The sequence below is a fragment of the Microtus oregoni genome, unplaced genomic scaffold (genome assembly GCF_018167655.1).
Source record: "Microtus oregoni isolate MIOR12 unplaced genomic scaffold, Mior012 000002F_ref0000024, whole genome shotgun sequence".
Classification (NCBI taxonomy): domain Eukaryota; kingdom Metazoa; phylum Chordata; class Mammalia; order Rodentia; family Cricetidae; genus Microtus; species Microtus oregoni.
In genome coordinates, this window is record NW_024543061.1 from 12,712,527 (window position 1) to 12,725,621 (window position 13,095).

At 40.5% G+C, this 13,095-nt stretch overlaps 1 protein-coding gene across 2 annotated transcripts in view; it reads right to left on the reverse strand.

Moving 5' to 3' along the window:
* The window catches only part of Rmnd5a (required for meiotic nuclear division 5 homolog A), a 69,501-nt gene that overhangs the window by 33,070 nt on the left and 23,336 nt on the right, over window positions 1-13,095 (reverse strand). For both annotated transcript variants that reach the window (XM_041632093.1, XM_041632088.1), the window contains exons 3-4: window positions 7,768-7,902; window positions 6,124-6,224 (exon numbers count right to left, since the gene is read on the reverse strand). In XM_041632093.1, coding sequence (XP_041488027.1) covers window positions 6,124-6,224; window positions 7,768-7,902 — 236 coding nt within the window. The remainder of the gene's footprint in view (window positions 1-6,123; window positions 6,225-7,767; window positions 7,903-13,095) is intronic.

Consider the following 13,095-nt stretch of genomic DNA (forward strand, 5'->3'; position numbering starts at 1 on the left):
TACTGGATAATTCCATTGTTAGAAGTACTTATGTTTTCTTCATCTCAGAGAGATGTATCTTTTAAAAAAGATTTTATTATTATTTTTACATTATGTCTATGTTTGGGTATATAGACATGAGTGCAGTCTTTAAGTGTCAGATCCCCTGCAGCTGGAGTCACAGAAGGTTGTGAGCCATCCAACGTTGGTGCTGGGAATTAAACGTGGGTCCTTTCAGAGAGCAGTTAAGTATTCTGAGCTGCTGAGCCATCTCTCTAGCCTTTGTCCTTTTTGTTAGTTGTTTAAGAAATTAAACAAAGCCGGGCGGTGGTGGCGCACGCCTTTAATCCCAGCACTCGGGAGGCAGAGGCAGGAGGATCTCTGTGAGTTCGAGACCAGCCTGGTCTACAAGAGCTAGTTCCAGGACAGGCTCCAAAGCCACAGAGAAACCCTGTCTTGAAAAACCAAAAAAAAAAAAAAAAGAAAGAAATTAAACAAAGAGGTGAGATTACTCAGTGGGTAGAGACACTTGCCACCAGGACTGACAATCTGAATGAAATTTCCAGGGTGCATATGGGAAAAAGAAAGAACAAACTTCTATAAATTATATATGCATGTACATAGGCACACACAAAATAACATGTTAATTACTTTTTCTTTAAAAGAACTCAGTCATGTGTGGTGGTGCATGCCTGTACTCCCAACACTGAGGAGGCTAATGCCAGTATGGGCTATATAGATAGCATTAGTGAAATTTTGTTTCAAAAAGAACAGGGGGAAGAGAAGGAGACTAGAGTATTACACATGTGAATGATACAAACACAAACTCGGGAGGTAGAGGCAGGACAATCAGAAATTCAAGGCCAACTTAAAAGATACCTGAGACCCTATCTCACAAGAACAAAAAAATACTCAAACTCGCAAAGACTCAACTGCACATGCGGTTCTCAGACATACAGGCCCACTTTGTTCCGATACAAAGCCCTCAGTAGGACAGAATTAGATTATGCATATTCTTTTCCTGGTCCTCAGGAAAATTTCTATAATTTTCTATAAACTTTCATGAGCAGTAAATTTGAAACAGAAAAAGATGTTGCTAACTCAAATGTTTTCTTCTGTCTTCAAGACTCCCTACTTTTCTGTAACCTTGTCACTGACACCTCATTACACTGTTTTCTGAGACAGGTAATCCAGACTGGCCTCTAACTTCCCACACAGCAGACGATGACCTTGAGTTCTTGATCTCCTTGCCTCCACCTTACAAGTGCTAGGATTAGGTGTGTGCACTGTACCCCACTCTTTTTAATTAGCCTCTTTTTAATTGAAGTGTTCTTTCTCCATCATTTTGCATATAAACAGAATTAGTTTAAAATGGATCATCTTTCTTTTTTGGTCTTCTCAGAATTAAGGTCAATTAATTGGGTAAGAAGAAGGAACTCAAACTCTAGGGGGAAAAATCCAACTTGTTCAACCTTGGATGTCCTTCTCCAATGTCTCCCCATGAGAGCCCTGTTTCCTCTGCTGTCTGTGGCTACTGAGAGCTGCCTAAAGTGAAAGGCTGCTCACCCGTGAAAAGCTTCAAAGTAAAGAGCAAGAAATGGACATCACTATTTAAAATTTTAAAAATTATTTTTGTATGAATGCTTTGCCTGCATGTATGTCTGTGTACCATGTACAAGTATGGTTTCCAGAGGCCAGAAGAGGGAATCAAATGCCCTGGAACTGGAGTTACAATTGGTTGTAAATCACCACGTGGGTGCCAAGAATTAAACCCAGGTCCACTGAAAGAGCAAATGAGTGTTCTGAGCTCCTAAACTATCTTTCTAGCCTCAACCAGAATTGCTGTACATTCAGTCCATTATTCAAATCTCCAATCATCAGGTGCTTCCACTTGCTTCCTCCATTTTCACTTTCTAACCTGCTTTCTATTTTTAAAAAAACTGTATTTTATTCATTCATACTATAGTTTCTCTTAGGTCTAATAAGGATTCTCTCATTTATAAGACCACTAATCAAATATTATACCATAAAACCACAAAGGCAGTCAGTCTCACCTCACTTCCTTCTGACTTTTCCCCTTCCCTACCTAATTTCTGGCCTTAAGAGATTCGGCAACCTGCCTGGTATTGTTGGTAGCCTGTCCCACCAAAAACCCATAAGCTATATAAACCAAAGCAGTATTTTCCTATTGTATGTGAAAAAATCTGCAACCTTTACTTTTCTCTCTTCCTCCTTATAACCATTTAGTTATTTTTGGTTCTTCAAGGTGTCCTGTGGAGGATCTTGCAACTAACAGAGGCAGTGGAGGAATGCTCTTACAGGTCCTGGGAAATCATGTTATAATCTAAGATGGTCACCAATCATCAGTAGTGATTCTTAAGACGTCCCCCAGAGCCAAAAGACTGCATCTGGGCCGGCATGAATGCATTAAGCCTATCTACAGAAGATACAGGTAAACTCCTTATAAGACAAATGCAAACTGAATATACTAAGATGCTGTCCTTTCCTGTTGAAGGAGCTGCGGGCTACGTTCCTGCCACCCAGCTCCCGGCCGCCTGGCTAGCTTATGCCCCAAAATAACAACACACAAACTGTATTCATTTAAACACTGCTTGCCCATTTCTATTAATGTGTGTAGCACCACGAGGTGATGACTTATCTTGCCTAACCCATACTTAGTAATCTATGTAGCACCAGTCTTACCGGAAAAGATTCAGCATGTCTGACCTGGCGGCTTGCTTCATCGTGTCTGCCCTGGAGAGCAGAGCTATGGTGTCTGAGCTCACTTCCTCTTCCTCCCAGCATTCTGTTCTGTTTACTCCACCCACCTATGTTCTAACCTATCAGGCCAAGCAGTTTCTTTATTAATTAACCAATGACCTTCCTCCATCACTTTCCTACAACATACATGTTATCAAACTTGCAAAGACATTATTATTATTATTATTATTATTATTATTATTATTATTATTATCGCCCACCCTACCCCCAGATAGAGTTTCTCTACCTTTGCCTCCCAAGTGCTGGGATTAAAGGTGTGCACCACCATCATCAGCTGAAGGGACTCTTTATACCAGTGGTGTCATTTTATTTTGGAACAATCTGTATAGAGGAAACCCTGGCCAAAAAAAAAAAAAAACTCAATCCAAGTTTTAAATGTACCATGACCCAATGCTCTAGGGAGGCACCCTACAGACTGAGCAACGCACAATGAAAATAAAAGAAATTAATCACTGCTGTACTGATTATTATATAAAATGCTTGAAACTAGCAAATATCAATATACCTGAGTTTTATTTAACTACTTTTGGCTTAACCAAAAATTTAACCAAAAGAAGTTAAACAAAATCCAGGTATAAACTCAAATACTATGCAGCCACTTGAGAAAAACAAAGCAAAAAATTATTTTTTGTCTATTCCAATATAGGCAAAAAGTTCGATTTTTTTTCAAGTTAAAAAAAAAAAACACAAGACATAGAACAGTATGCAATCATCTGTACAACAGACCCAGACATATAGACATCCCACAACCAATATAATATCTATAGCATTGAAGACTTACTTATCCAGACGGATGCACAAGAAAAGGTTAATGGTGACTGACTATGTGGTGAGATACTGGGTGACTTACAGTAAGGAAGTAAAATCTCACACTACATTTTTACTTTACTGTGCCTTCTAATTCTTTTTAAACCTGGTACATGTATTTGGGATAATTAACGTTAACCCTAAACTCAAATATAGAGGTTTCATGTTATTGGCTGTTTTCTACTCTTAACTCTTTTTGGGGGCAGCCAACCAGATTCCAAATAAATCACACGAAGACTTACTACTACTTATGAATGCCTAGCTTTAATTTGGCTTGTTGTTAGCCAGCTTTTCTTAAATTATCCTGTCCGCTTTTGACTCTGGGCTTTTGCCTTTCTCTATTTCTACATAGAGGCTGTGTAGGTGGATGGCTAGCCCCTTCTTTTCTTGCTCCTTCATCTTTCCCAGATTTCTATTTATTCTCTCTGCCTGCTAGCCCTGCCTATCCTTTTCTCCAGCCTCGCTATTGGTCGTCCAGCTCTTTATTAGACCAATCATGTGTTTTAGACAGGCACAGCAACATAGCTTCAGAGTTTAAACTACTGCAACATAAAAAAAAAATGAACACATCGTTGCACCATTAAACAAATATTCCAAAGGATAAACAAATATAACACATCTTAATCTTCTACAACAGTTTCATATAAAATAAAGACTTAACAATGTAATTGGGGGGAGCGGTTTCAAGACCAAGTTTTCTCTATGTAACAGCCCTGGCTATCCTGGAACTCTTTGTAGACCAGGCTGGCCTTCAATTCATATAAGTCCACTTGCTTCTCAAAGTAATGTTTTTGAAGTGAGGCCAGAATCAAACTTTTTAACTTGTAAATATTGTTTTTTTCTACAACAATCTCTTACACTGACTCCATGCTCATGAAGTGTACATTAAACCGCCTTCTACTTTGATCAGTTGCCCTTGAACTGTCTCAGAGTCACAGGCAACTCAAAGCTTTTAAAAGCACTCCTGAAGTGTTTTTTTTTTTTTTTGATTTTTCGAGACAGGGTTTCTCCGTAGCTTTTGGTTCCTGTCCTGGAACTAGCTCTTGTAGACCAGGCTGGCCTCGAACTCACAGAGATCCGCCTGCCTCTGCCTCCCGAGTGCTGGGATTACTGAAGTGTTTTTTTAAAAAATAAAATAAAAACAAAATTTTTCCCATAAATGTATAAAGTTGAAGCCAGATCCCAACTGTTTCAAATCTAACAAGGTAATATTCTTTCTGATGTTTTAGCAAGGAAGCAGCTGGCTTCACTGGACACAGCATTTTGCTTTTGAATGCTAGTTACTGCAGTAACTGCAAAGACAGTTTCCAATCACTTAGCCTTTCCTTCTCCAAAAGGAAAAGTGGTGAGCACTTCTAAAGCTAAAGGAGTTCAAATACTCAGCACAGTCACACAGTAAGCAATCAATATAAACTAGGTGAACACCCTCAAAAAACAACTGGAGGAAAAAACATCTCTTGAAGAACAACCCTTATCACTGTAGAACTGGGAAGCTCAGCACACTTCTGTACTTGGGCTCCCTCACTCTTTATCTAAGAGTAAATATTAATTTTGTAAACAAAAAGTCACAGATACTTATTTAAATTTAACTCCTAGGTGTGTCACAATCTAAAACAACCCAAAAACCCACGCTATACCTTAAACATGTTATCCCAGCATTTGGGGCACTAAGAGACAGAAAAATCACAAGTTCAAGGCCAGTCAGGGCTATGAATAACGATACCCCTTTTCCAAAAGCAAACTAAAACCAGTAGTCCTCATACACAGTATTTTTAATTTTTGCACAGAAATCAGAAAACACACATTAACATAAGAGCCCTCAACTGCTCATCTGGGCTAATTCTAGAAATACTCAAATTTTAAAAAGAACTTATCAAATGTAGAAAACTATGCAATAACCTCCACCCAAACCTCAAAATACAATTGCCTGTTTTAATCATTAAAACACCACATGGATCATTCCCAAACATAAATACCGATTTCAGATCTTCCAAGTTTTAAAGCCCCAGGACTCTACTTTGATTATCTTGTTCTTTTATTTTCATTTTATATTATTTATTGTAAATATCCTGGTAATCGAGTCGGAGACTTTAGCATGGGACAAATAACTAGTTCCCTTCCTTCTTCCCCGACCCCAGATCTCTATACAGAATTTCTGCTCTGTTCATGAATATCACCTAGTTCTCATAACCAACTAAATCACTTCTCAGAATGACAGCACAGCACCCGAGGAGATTATGGAAGCTCAAATATCATATAAAGATTGTTAAAACAATGGTGCTTCAGTTATAATGCTGGCCTACACAAAGCAGTGCTTCAGCACAGATAAGGAAGCCCTTTTCTCTTCTGGAAACATGATTACCTGTTAAGTTAAGCAGGCTGCCAGGTTCTCGTATTATAGTCCATATTTCACTTGGTTAAAAGAAATGTAAGTATTCTTTCTTGAATCTCCTGAAGTTTACCAGATAAAATAGGCCTATCTAAGTATGTCTCATGTGTTTTACAAATATTTTCTTACAGAGTTCCTCTCGCAGCACCTTAGAGACAGTAACTTACTCAAGAGCAGGTCTCAGAACTCTGACTTTCAATGCTTCTAATATTCGATTTAACTCCACAAATGGTTCTTTTTGACTTGGGTCCACAGACAGTCCAGATTCCTGGAAGGAAAAGGAACAGGAACAACAACTTGTTAGGATATTCATTCGCAATGGGAAAGGCTGATCTAGGTTATAAAATGCAGGGCTCTAAAGTCAATTTCCCTTTAGCATATATTTCTGTGGCAAACTGTCCCACCACTATGTTTCTGCCAAGTCTGAGCTGAGCACCAAACCACGAACTAAAGCTGAGTGTGGTTCTGCATGTTCAGGCCAATGAACTGCAAGCACACACTCATTCCCGGGATGCAAGGTGCAGCCGAGGTCTGTCACAGGAGGAGGAAACACCGGAACCTGCAGAGCTAAAGGAGTGTCTGAGAACTTCACAGGCCAGATGCTAAGAACTTTGCTTACCACCTCTCTTTCCACACGAAAAAACAAACTAATTCTCAGTGATATAATTTGCTGTAAGATGTTTATGGACACATACACACACCTCAAAAGGTATGAAGAAAGACCCGAGTGCCATTTATCTCAACTGTTTCAAATAGAAAAGACCTAGATTATAGATTGGTTTATGATTGATTCCCTTTAAATTATTTTATCTTCTGAGTTCTTCATTTTTAAAACAAAAAACAAAAATGCAACAGAGTGGAGTTTGGACAAATGAAAAAGGGACTGAATCCCGGTTCCTTCAGAAAGGCTTCCCGAACAGCCCTGGGCACATTCCTTGACTCTCCAAACGTCACACTTCTCATGTGTAGAACAACAACAACTACTACTTCACAGTGGAGTGGAGAGGAGTAAACAGGGTGTGGCTCAGAGGAAACACACCGCACACAGCAGCTACTACTACCATCCTCATGGTGTTCCTGTCTAACAGAAAAGACAAGCAAAGCCCACCAGGAGTCAATTTTAGTTTGCAATTCATCTGATACACTTTTACTAGATCAGAAAAACAAACATTAAAATCTTGTGTCTTTCCTCTTCTCTGCTCTATTAACCTTTCCTATTAAAGGAGGAAACAGGAGTAGACAGTGCACTCACAGCGCTGGGGAAGCTGAAACAGGAGCAGTAAAGGGACAGCCTGGGCCACACAGGAAAAATATCATCACTTCTGACACACTGACTAGACTAGAAACCAACCTGTCAGATTCCAAATAAGGAAAGAACAACTCAGATGTTAAACTTTAAGAGTGTTAATTTCTTTTTTACCTTTTTTAATGACTTTTACTTACTGATTTTTTTTATTGAGCTCTACATTTTTCTCTGCTCCCCTCTCTGCCTCTCCCCTCCCCCCATCAACCCTCCCCCAAGGTCCCCATGCCCCCAATTTACTCAGGAGATCTTGTCTTTTTCTACTTTCTACTTCACATGTAGATTAGATCTATGTAAGTAAGGGAAGGGCAATTAAGACATTAAATTGCAGCACCATAACTTCTAAGAACGTAAAAAAATGTCCTAGCAAAATGAAGTTACTCACGGTATTAAAAGATTACAAACCTATCTACAGTCTGAGGTACATACAAAGTCCCATCTGGAGATAATGCAAACTCCACAGCATTGCCTTCTTTATTTTTCCCTTGCTTTGCTGGCATGCGGTTACCTGACAGAGCTCCTCAGCTACATCCAGCATTCCTTGTCTGAAGAAATGTTCCACCATCACCTCGTTGAGAAGTCGCTGGCTATCCGCCTGCCAGCAGCCATCTATTCCCACACTGCTAATGTCAGAGTCAAAATTCTGGGGGGAAATAGAAAAGAATCGTGTATAGGTGACTTTCATTTTTCACCCCACCTAACAGAAAGAAACAAAGGTTTGCATCTTCCTTTGGTATCAGTTCAATTCATTTATACAATCACAGGCAGGGGCTTTCCTAGTGCAACTTTTAAATCTTTTCACTCTTGAGAACTACTGCTGGAATAATCACACATAATAAAAATATAAAAATAACTTAAGGAGCACTTTGGAAAAATGTATAGATTTAACACTGACTTCTGTGAAACTGAAACCAATAAACCAATTTCTGGGCATTATACTAGAGCAGTATTTTCAGAAATATGTTACAGTATCTGCTAAAAGCATGCTCAGTACAGCACTATCTGTAATGCAAAGGACAGAAACACACACACACACTCACACACACACACACACACACCTCCATCAATGTAGGACTGCTAAATAAACCATGCTACAGCCCAACAACTAACTGCAGTTCTGAGGCTGGGAGTGAGGAGGTGGGAGAGCCAGACAGTGCGTGCAAAGAGCAGTTTACTATTACCAGGCCTACACTTGAGCTATGGATACATAGTTTGGACTCACAGAGTCCACTGCAGACTCTGAAACTGAAGTAAGGTACTTTCAAAACTGTGAACACAACTGGATCTGCGACCTACGGAAGACTGCCATCCACACGGGGAAGGGCAGCGCAGAGTTGTCTGGCACACAAGGAACCAAACACAGCTCAAGGGGCACAGAGAGGAGGTGACAAGCACCAAGGTCAAAGGCACAAGTACTGAAACCCAAGGCTTCCAAGCTATCTTTACAAAAATGTTCCAAAAACAAGGGCGAACACACACACACACACAGACAAAACAAACAAAAAAAAAAAACTGAGGGTTAATTGCATGAAAACACCTGTGGGGTTATTTACTGGAGAATGGGTCCTTTAACAGTGAAGAAAAATGATTCTCCTTCCCCCAGCAGTCATTAACTGCCAAAAGCTCCCCAGCTAGAGTGGGGTCTCAGGAGCCCTCACTCATCCTTGTTTTCTAATAGAATCTCTTGTGCTAGAACTTAGCCTAACCAATGGGAAAAACACAAACAACTTAAATGCTAAAGTAATGCACATATGAACTTACCAATGAACCACCATCACCTAAAAAGATTCTGAGTTTTACTTCTGCTTATCAGAGACCCTGTATTTAAGAGTTGATTCATGGCAGGCCACCGACACTTTAAAACAAAGTCATTTATAGTTTCTGTGCTATCTATAATAACCAAAACACAAGGGGGCAGTTTGTTCTTCTTCTGAACTCAACTAGAAACTCAAAGAATGATAGGGCTATTTTACTTCCCCAGAGGCCATTCAAATGAATAAAATAATGGGTATCTAATGATGTAATCTACAAATTCAGGAATCTGCCGATAATTCTCCACATGCCTAAGCTTATGTAACAAGCAGCAACCATTTAGAGTTATACCCTTCACTGGTCTGTGAACACACACAGCCCCCAGGGTGGCAATAACTCATCTAATAATTACTTCTCAATCTTATCAACCTCCTATTAATATGTCGCCAGGTATTTAACTCCCCAGGAAAGAAGGAAAACAACCATGGAAAATAAATATGCTTTCAAAGACATTTTACTTGTTAATATGTATTACCAGTTTGCTTGTTTTTAGAAACAAGTTCTCAAGAAGCCCAGGCTGCCTTCCAACACACCTGTAATAACCGATGACCTTGAACTCCTGACCTCCTGCCTTCCTCACAAGTACAGACTAAGAGTATATAGCACAATGCCTAGCATACTGGCAGTTTTTTTTTTTTAATTTTTTGGGTTTTGTTGGTGTTTTTTGAGACAGGGTTTCTCTGTGTAATAGTCCAAGCTGTCCTGGAACTTGCTCTGTAGACCAGACTGAACTCAAACTCACAGAGATCACTGGCAGAATTTTAATAGTCACTAATAATTTCTGTTGAAGGACGCTTCCCAGCTTTCTTGAGGACTACAGAAGTCATTTCTGCCCATCTATGAGGCCACATCCCATCTTCCTCTGTAGGCATTTTGGCCATTCATACATGTGAGTAATAAAGATGCCCCCTTGCCATGAATAAACATTCTGCCTAAGGTCAGACCAAGCCTCTTCCCACCTTCTCCCCCTTACAGCTGCTTTTAAAATAATCCAACAGTTATCACCAACACTATCTGCTCACATAATGAAATTATTTGGATACTTAATTTCTCTAAGATACATAGCAAAAATAAATGCCGATCCCTGAGTCTCGTATTTAAACAATATTATGAAGTTTTACAAGGATGCCTTCACATTTTTCCTTTCTAAAGGCTTACTATGGTTACTACTACATGGGAAAGAAAACTGGAAATGCCCTTTCGGCAGAAGCATCCTTAGTCACATTGAGGCTTTGGAATGTAGTCGCTCAATTTAGAAAACAAGCAAGAACAATGCATGTTTCTGAGCACCCTTCTACCGTGTTTTAATACTTAAAACAACTAAAGAAGGCAGGAAAACCTTTCACAGTTTTATGTTATAATAGATTATAAACAGATGTTGAGATGCAAAACAAGTCAAATTCTCTTTATTATAACTGCAGATTCTTTTTCCTTTTTGGGGGGGGGGTAGGGGTGATGAATAACTATTTTTTTTCACTTTTCTATTTTATTTTTTTTTAAAGGAAACTATCTTTTTTCATTTTACACACCAATCCCAGTTCCCACTCCCTCCCCTCTTCCCATCCCCTCCACCTTTCCTCCCACTCCTCCCCCACTCCCCTTCTATTCCTCTGAGAGTGCAAGGCACATTGGTCCATGGAAGGACCAAGGCATTCCCTACTATATATCTAGGCTGAGCAAGGTATCTATCCAGAGAGATTCTAAAAGGTTCCAAAAGGCCAGTATAAGCAGCAGGGACAAATCCTGGTGCTACTACCAGTGGCCCAGCAGTCTGCCCCCAGTCATAAAACTGTCACCCACATTCAGAGGGTCTAGCTTGGCCCTATGCTGGTTCCTTCCCTGTCTGGCTGGAGTTGGTGAGCTCCCATTAGCTCAGGTAGACTGTTTCAGTGGGTGAACCCATCATGGTCTTCACCTCTTTGCTCATATTCTCACTCCTACACTCTTGAACTGGAGTTTGGGAGCTCAGCCCAGTGCTCTGATGCAGGTCTCTGCCCGTTTCCATCAGTTGCTGGATGAAGGTTCTAAGGTGACATCTGAAATAGGCATCAATCTGACTACAGAGCAAGGTCTGTTCAGGCACCCTCTCCACTACTGCTTAGGGTCTTAGCTAGGGTCATCCTTGTGGATTCCTGGGAATTTCTCTAATGCCACGTTTCTTGCTAGCCCCATAACGGCTCCCTCAATCAAGATATTTTCTCCATGTTCTCTGTCTCTGTCCTTCCCCCATCTCAACAATCCCATTCCCATTTCTTCAAGTTCTCCTCCCCCTCCCTTTATCCTCTCTTCCTCTTCAGCCCTCCATTTCCCCACCCCCACGCTCCCAATTTTCTCAGGAGATCTTGTCTATTTCCTTTTCCCAGGGAGATCTGCATATGCTTCTCTTAGGTTCTCCTTGTTACTCAGCTTCTCTAGGGTCGTGGACTGTAGACTCGTTGTCCTTTACAGATAGTACCCACTGAGGATAACTCACTGCTGCATCAGAGCTGGCATTCCTTCCAGCCTGTTACTGGGTGACCAAACATATTTACATAGCTACCCAGGAAATCAAGCAACACTGTATACCAGCACAGGCACTAATGCAAAGAAATACCTGTCTGTTATTAACATCATCTGCTTTACTTTTTCCTTTCATATTCTTAAAACAATGAGAACCAACCTATTCATAACACTTCGGAAGCAAAGACCAGAGGATCCTGAATTCAGAGTCCACCTGGGTTACACAGCAAAACCCTGTCTCAATATGTCAGGCATGGTGGTACACACCTTTAATCCCAGCACTTGGAGATCTCTGAGCCTGGTCAACAGAGTGAGTTCCAGGACAGCCAGGGCTGCACAGAGAAACCTTGTCAATAAAGAAAAAAGGAGCCTGACATGATGTTCTTACCCAGGGAGGAAGGACCAAAAAAGGCAAAGCACATGTTCAAGGGCATGTCCATTTGCACAGGATGCAATAAAGCTTGGAAAAAGAAATTCACAACATGCTAAATCTAGAGACTATCTCTTTGGAGATCTCATGAATTCAACCAAATCAATTTAAAGACTAGTTTTCATTGCTCACCAAATACATTCATAAATCATAGTTACTAACAGCTCATGGTAAAACATGTCAATTCGCAATGTTATTTTAAAGCTTCCCATCTACTTTGAAGAAAACCTGACATATGACTGCAACAATTGTTCCACTGCAGGTCACTGCTGCACCTGCAAAGAACTGGGTTTTTTTTTTTCAACATCTGGTTAATCTCTTTCTGGATTAGAAAGAGAGTGACTCCAAAGGACTCCCAACAAAGCAAGCAGACCTGGACTGGGAAAAGATGGCTACTTCACACTCAACTCACAAAGATTACAAGTTCAGAAGATATGGAAGCAAACTCCCCAGGTCATGAGATAGACAGACTGAGGAAAGCCATGGACAAAAAGAACATGAAATTCACAAAGGAGGCCATTCTAAAGGTTACATGTGAAAAGACGCTCCACCTCAAAAGATCAGAAAGGTAAAGTGAGTGTGACCAGACATGACTTCACACACCATCTGGTTAATCTTTAAAGATTTGCAAATGCGGTGAGAAATGAGGGAACAGGACTGCCAAACAGGTTGGGCATGACTGTAAACTGGTATAAAAACCCCCTAGGAAAATATCTGGCAACACCCTGTAAAGCTGATAATAAATGCAGGATCCATGAGGAAATACACCTGTACGGAGGCATAGAGTAGACCGCAGTGCTTCCCAGGCTATGGCTGCGAGAAAACTCAGAAGGGCAGCAGCGGCAGCTGCAGCAGTACAGGAGGAATCTAGATTCCCACACCATCTTTCTTGACATCTTACTGCCTCCTTTGTACAATACTCACACTCACACCTCTGCTTTGGTTTTCAAAGTGAAGAGAAAGGTAGATAGAGCACACTAGTAAGCTTTTACCTTACAAGCACAAGGGCATAAGCCACACCCCACACTGAGCTCTTAAAAAGGATAAGCATACTCCATAACCCCGCCTGTCACACCCCATCCAAGGATCTCACAG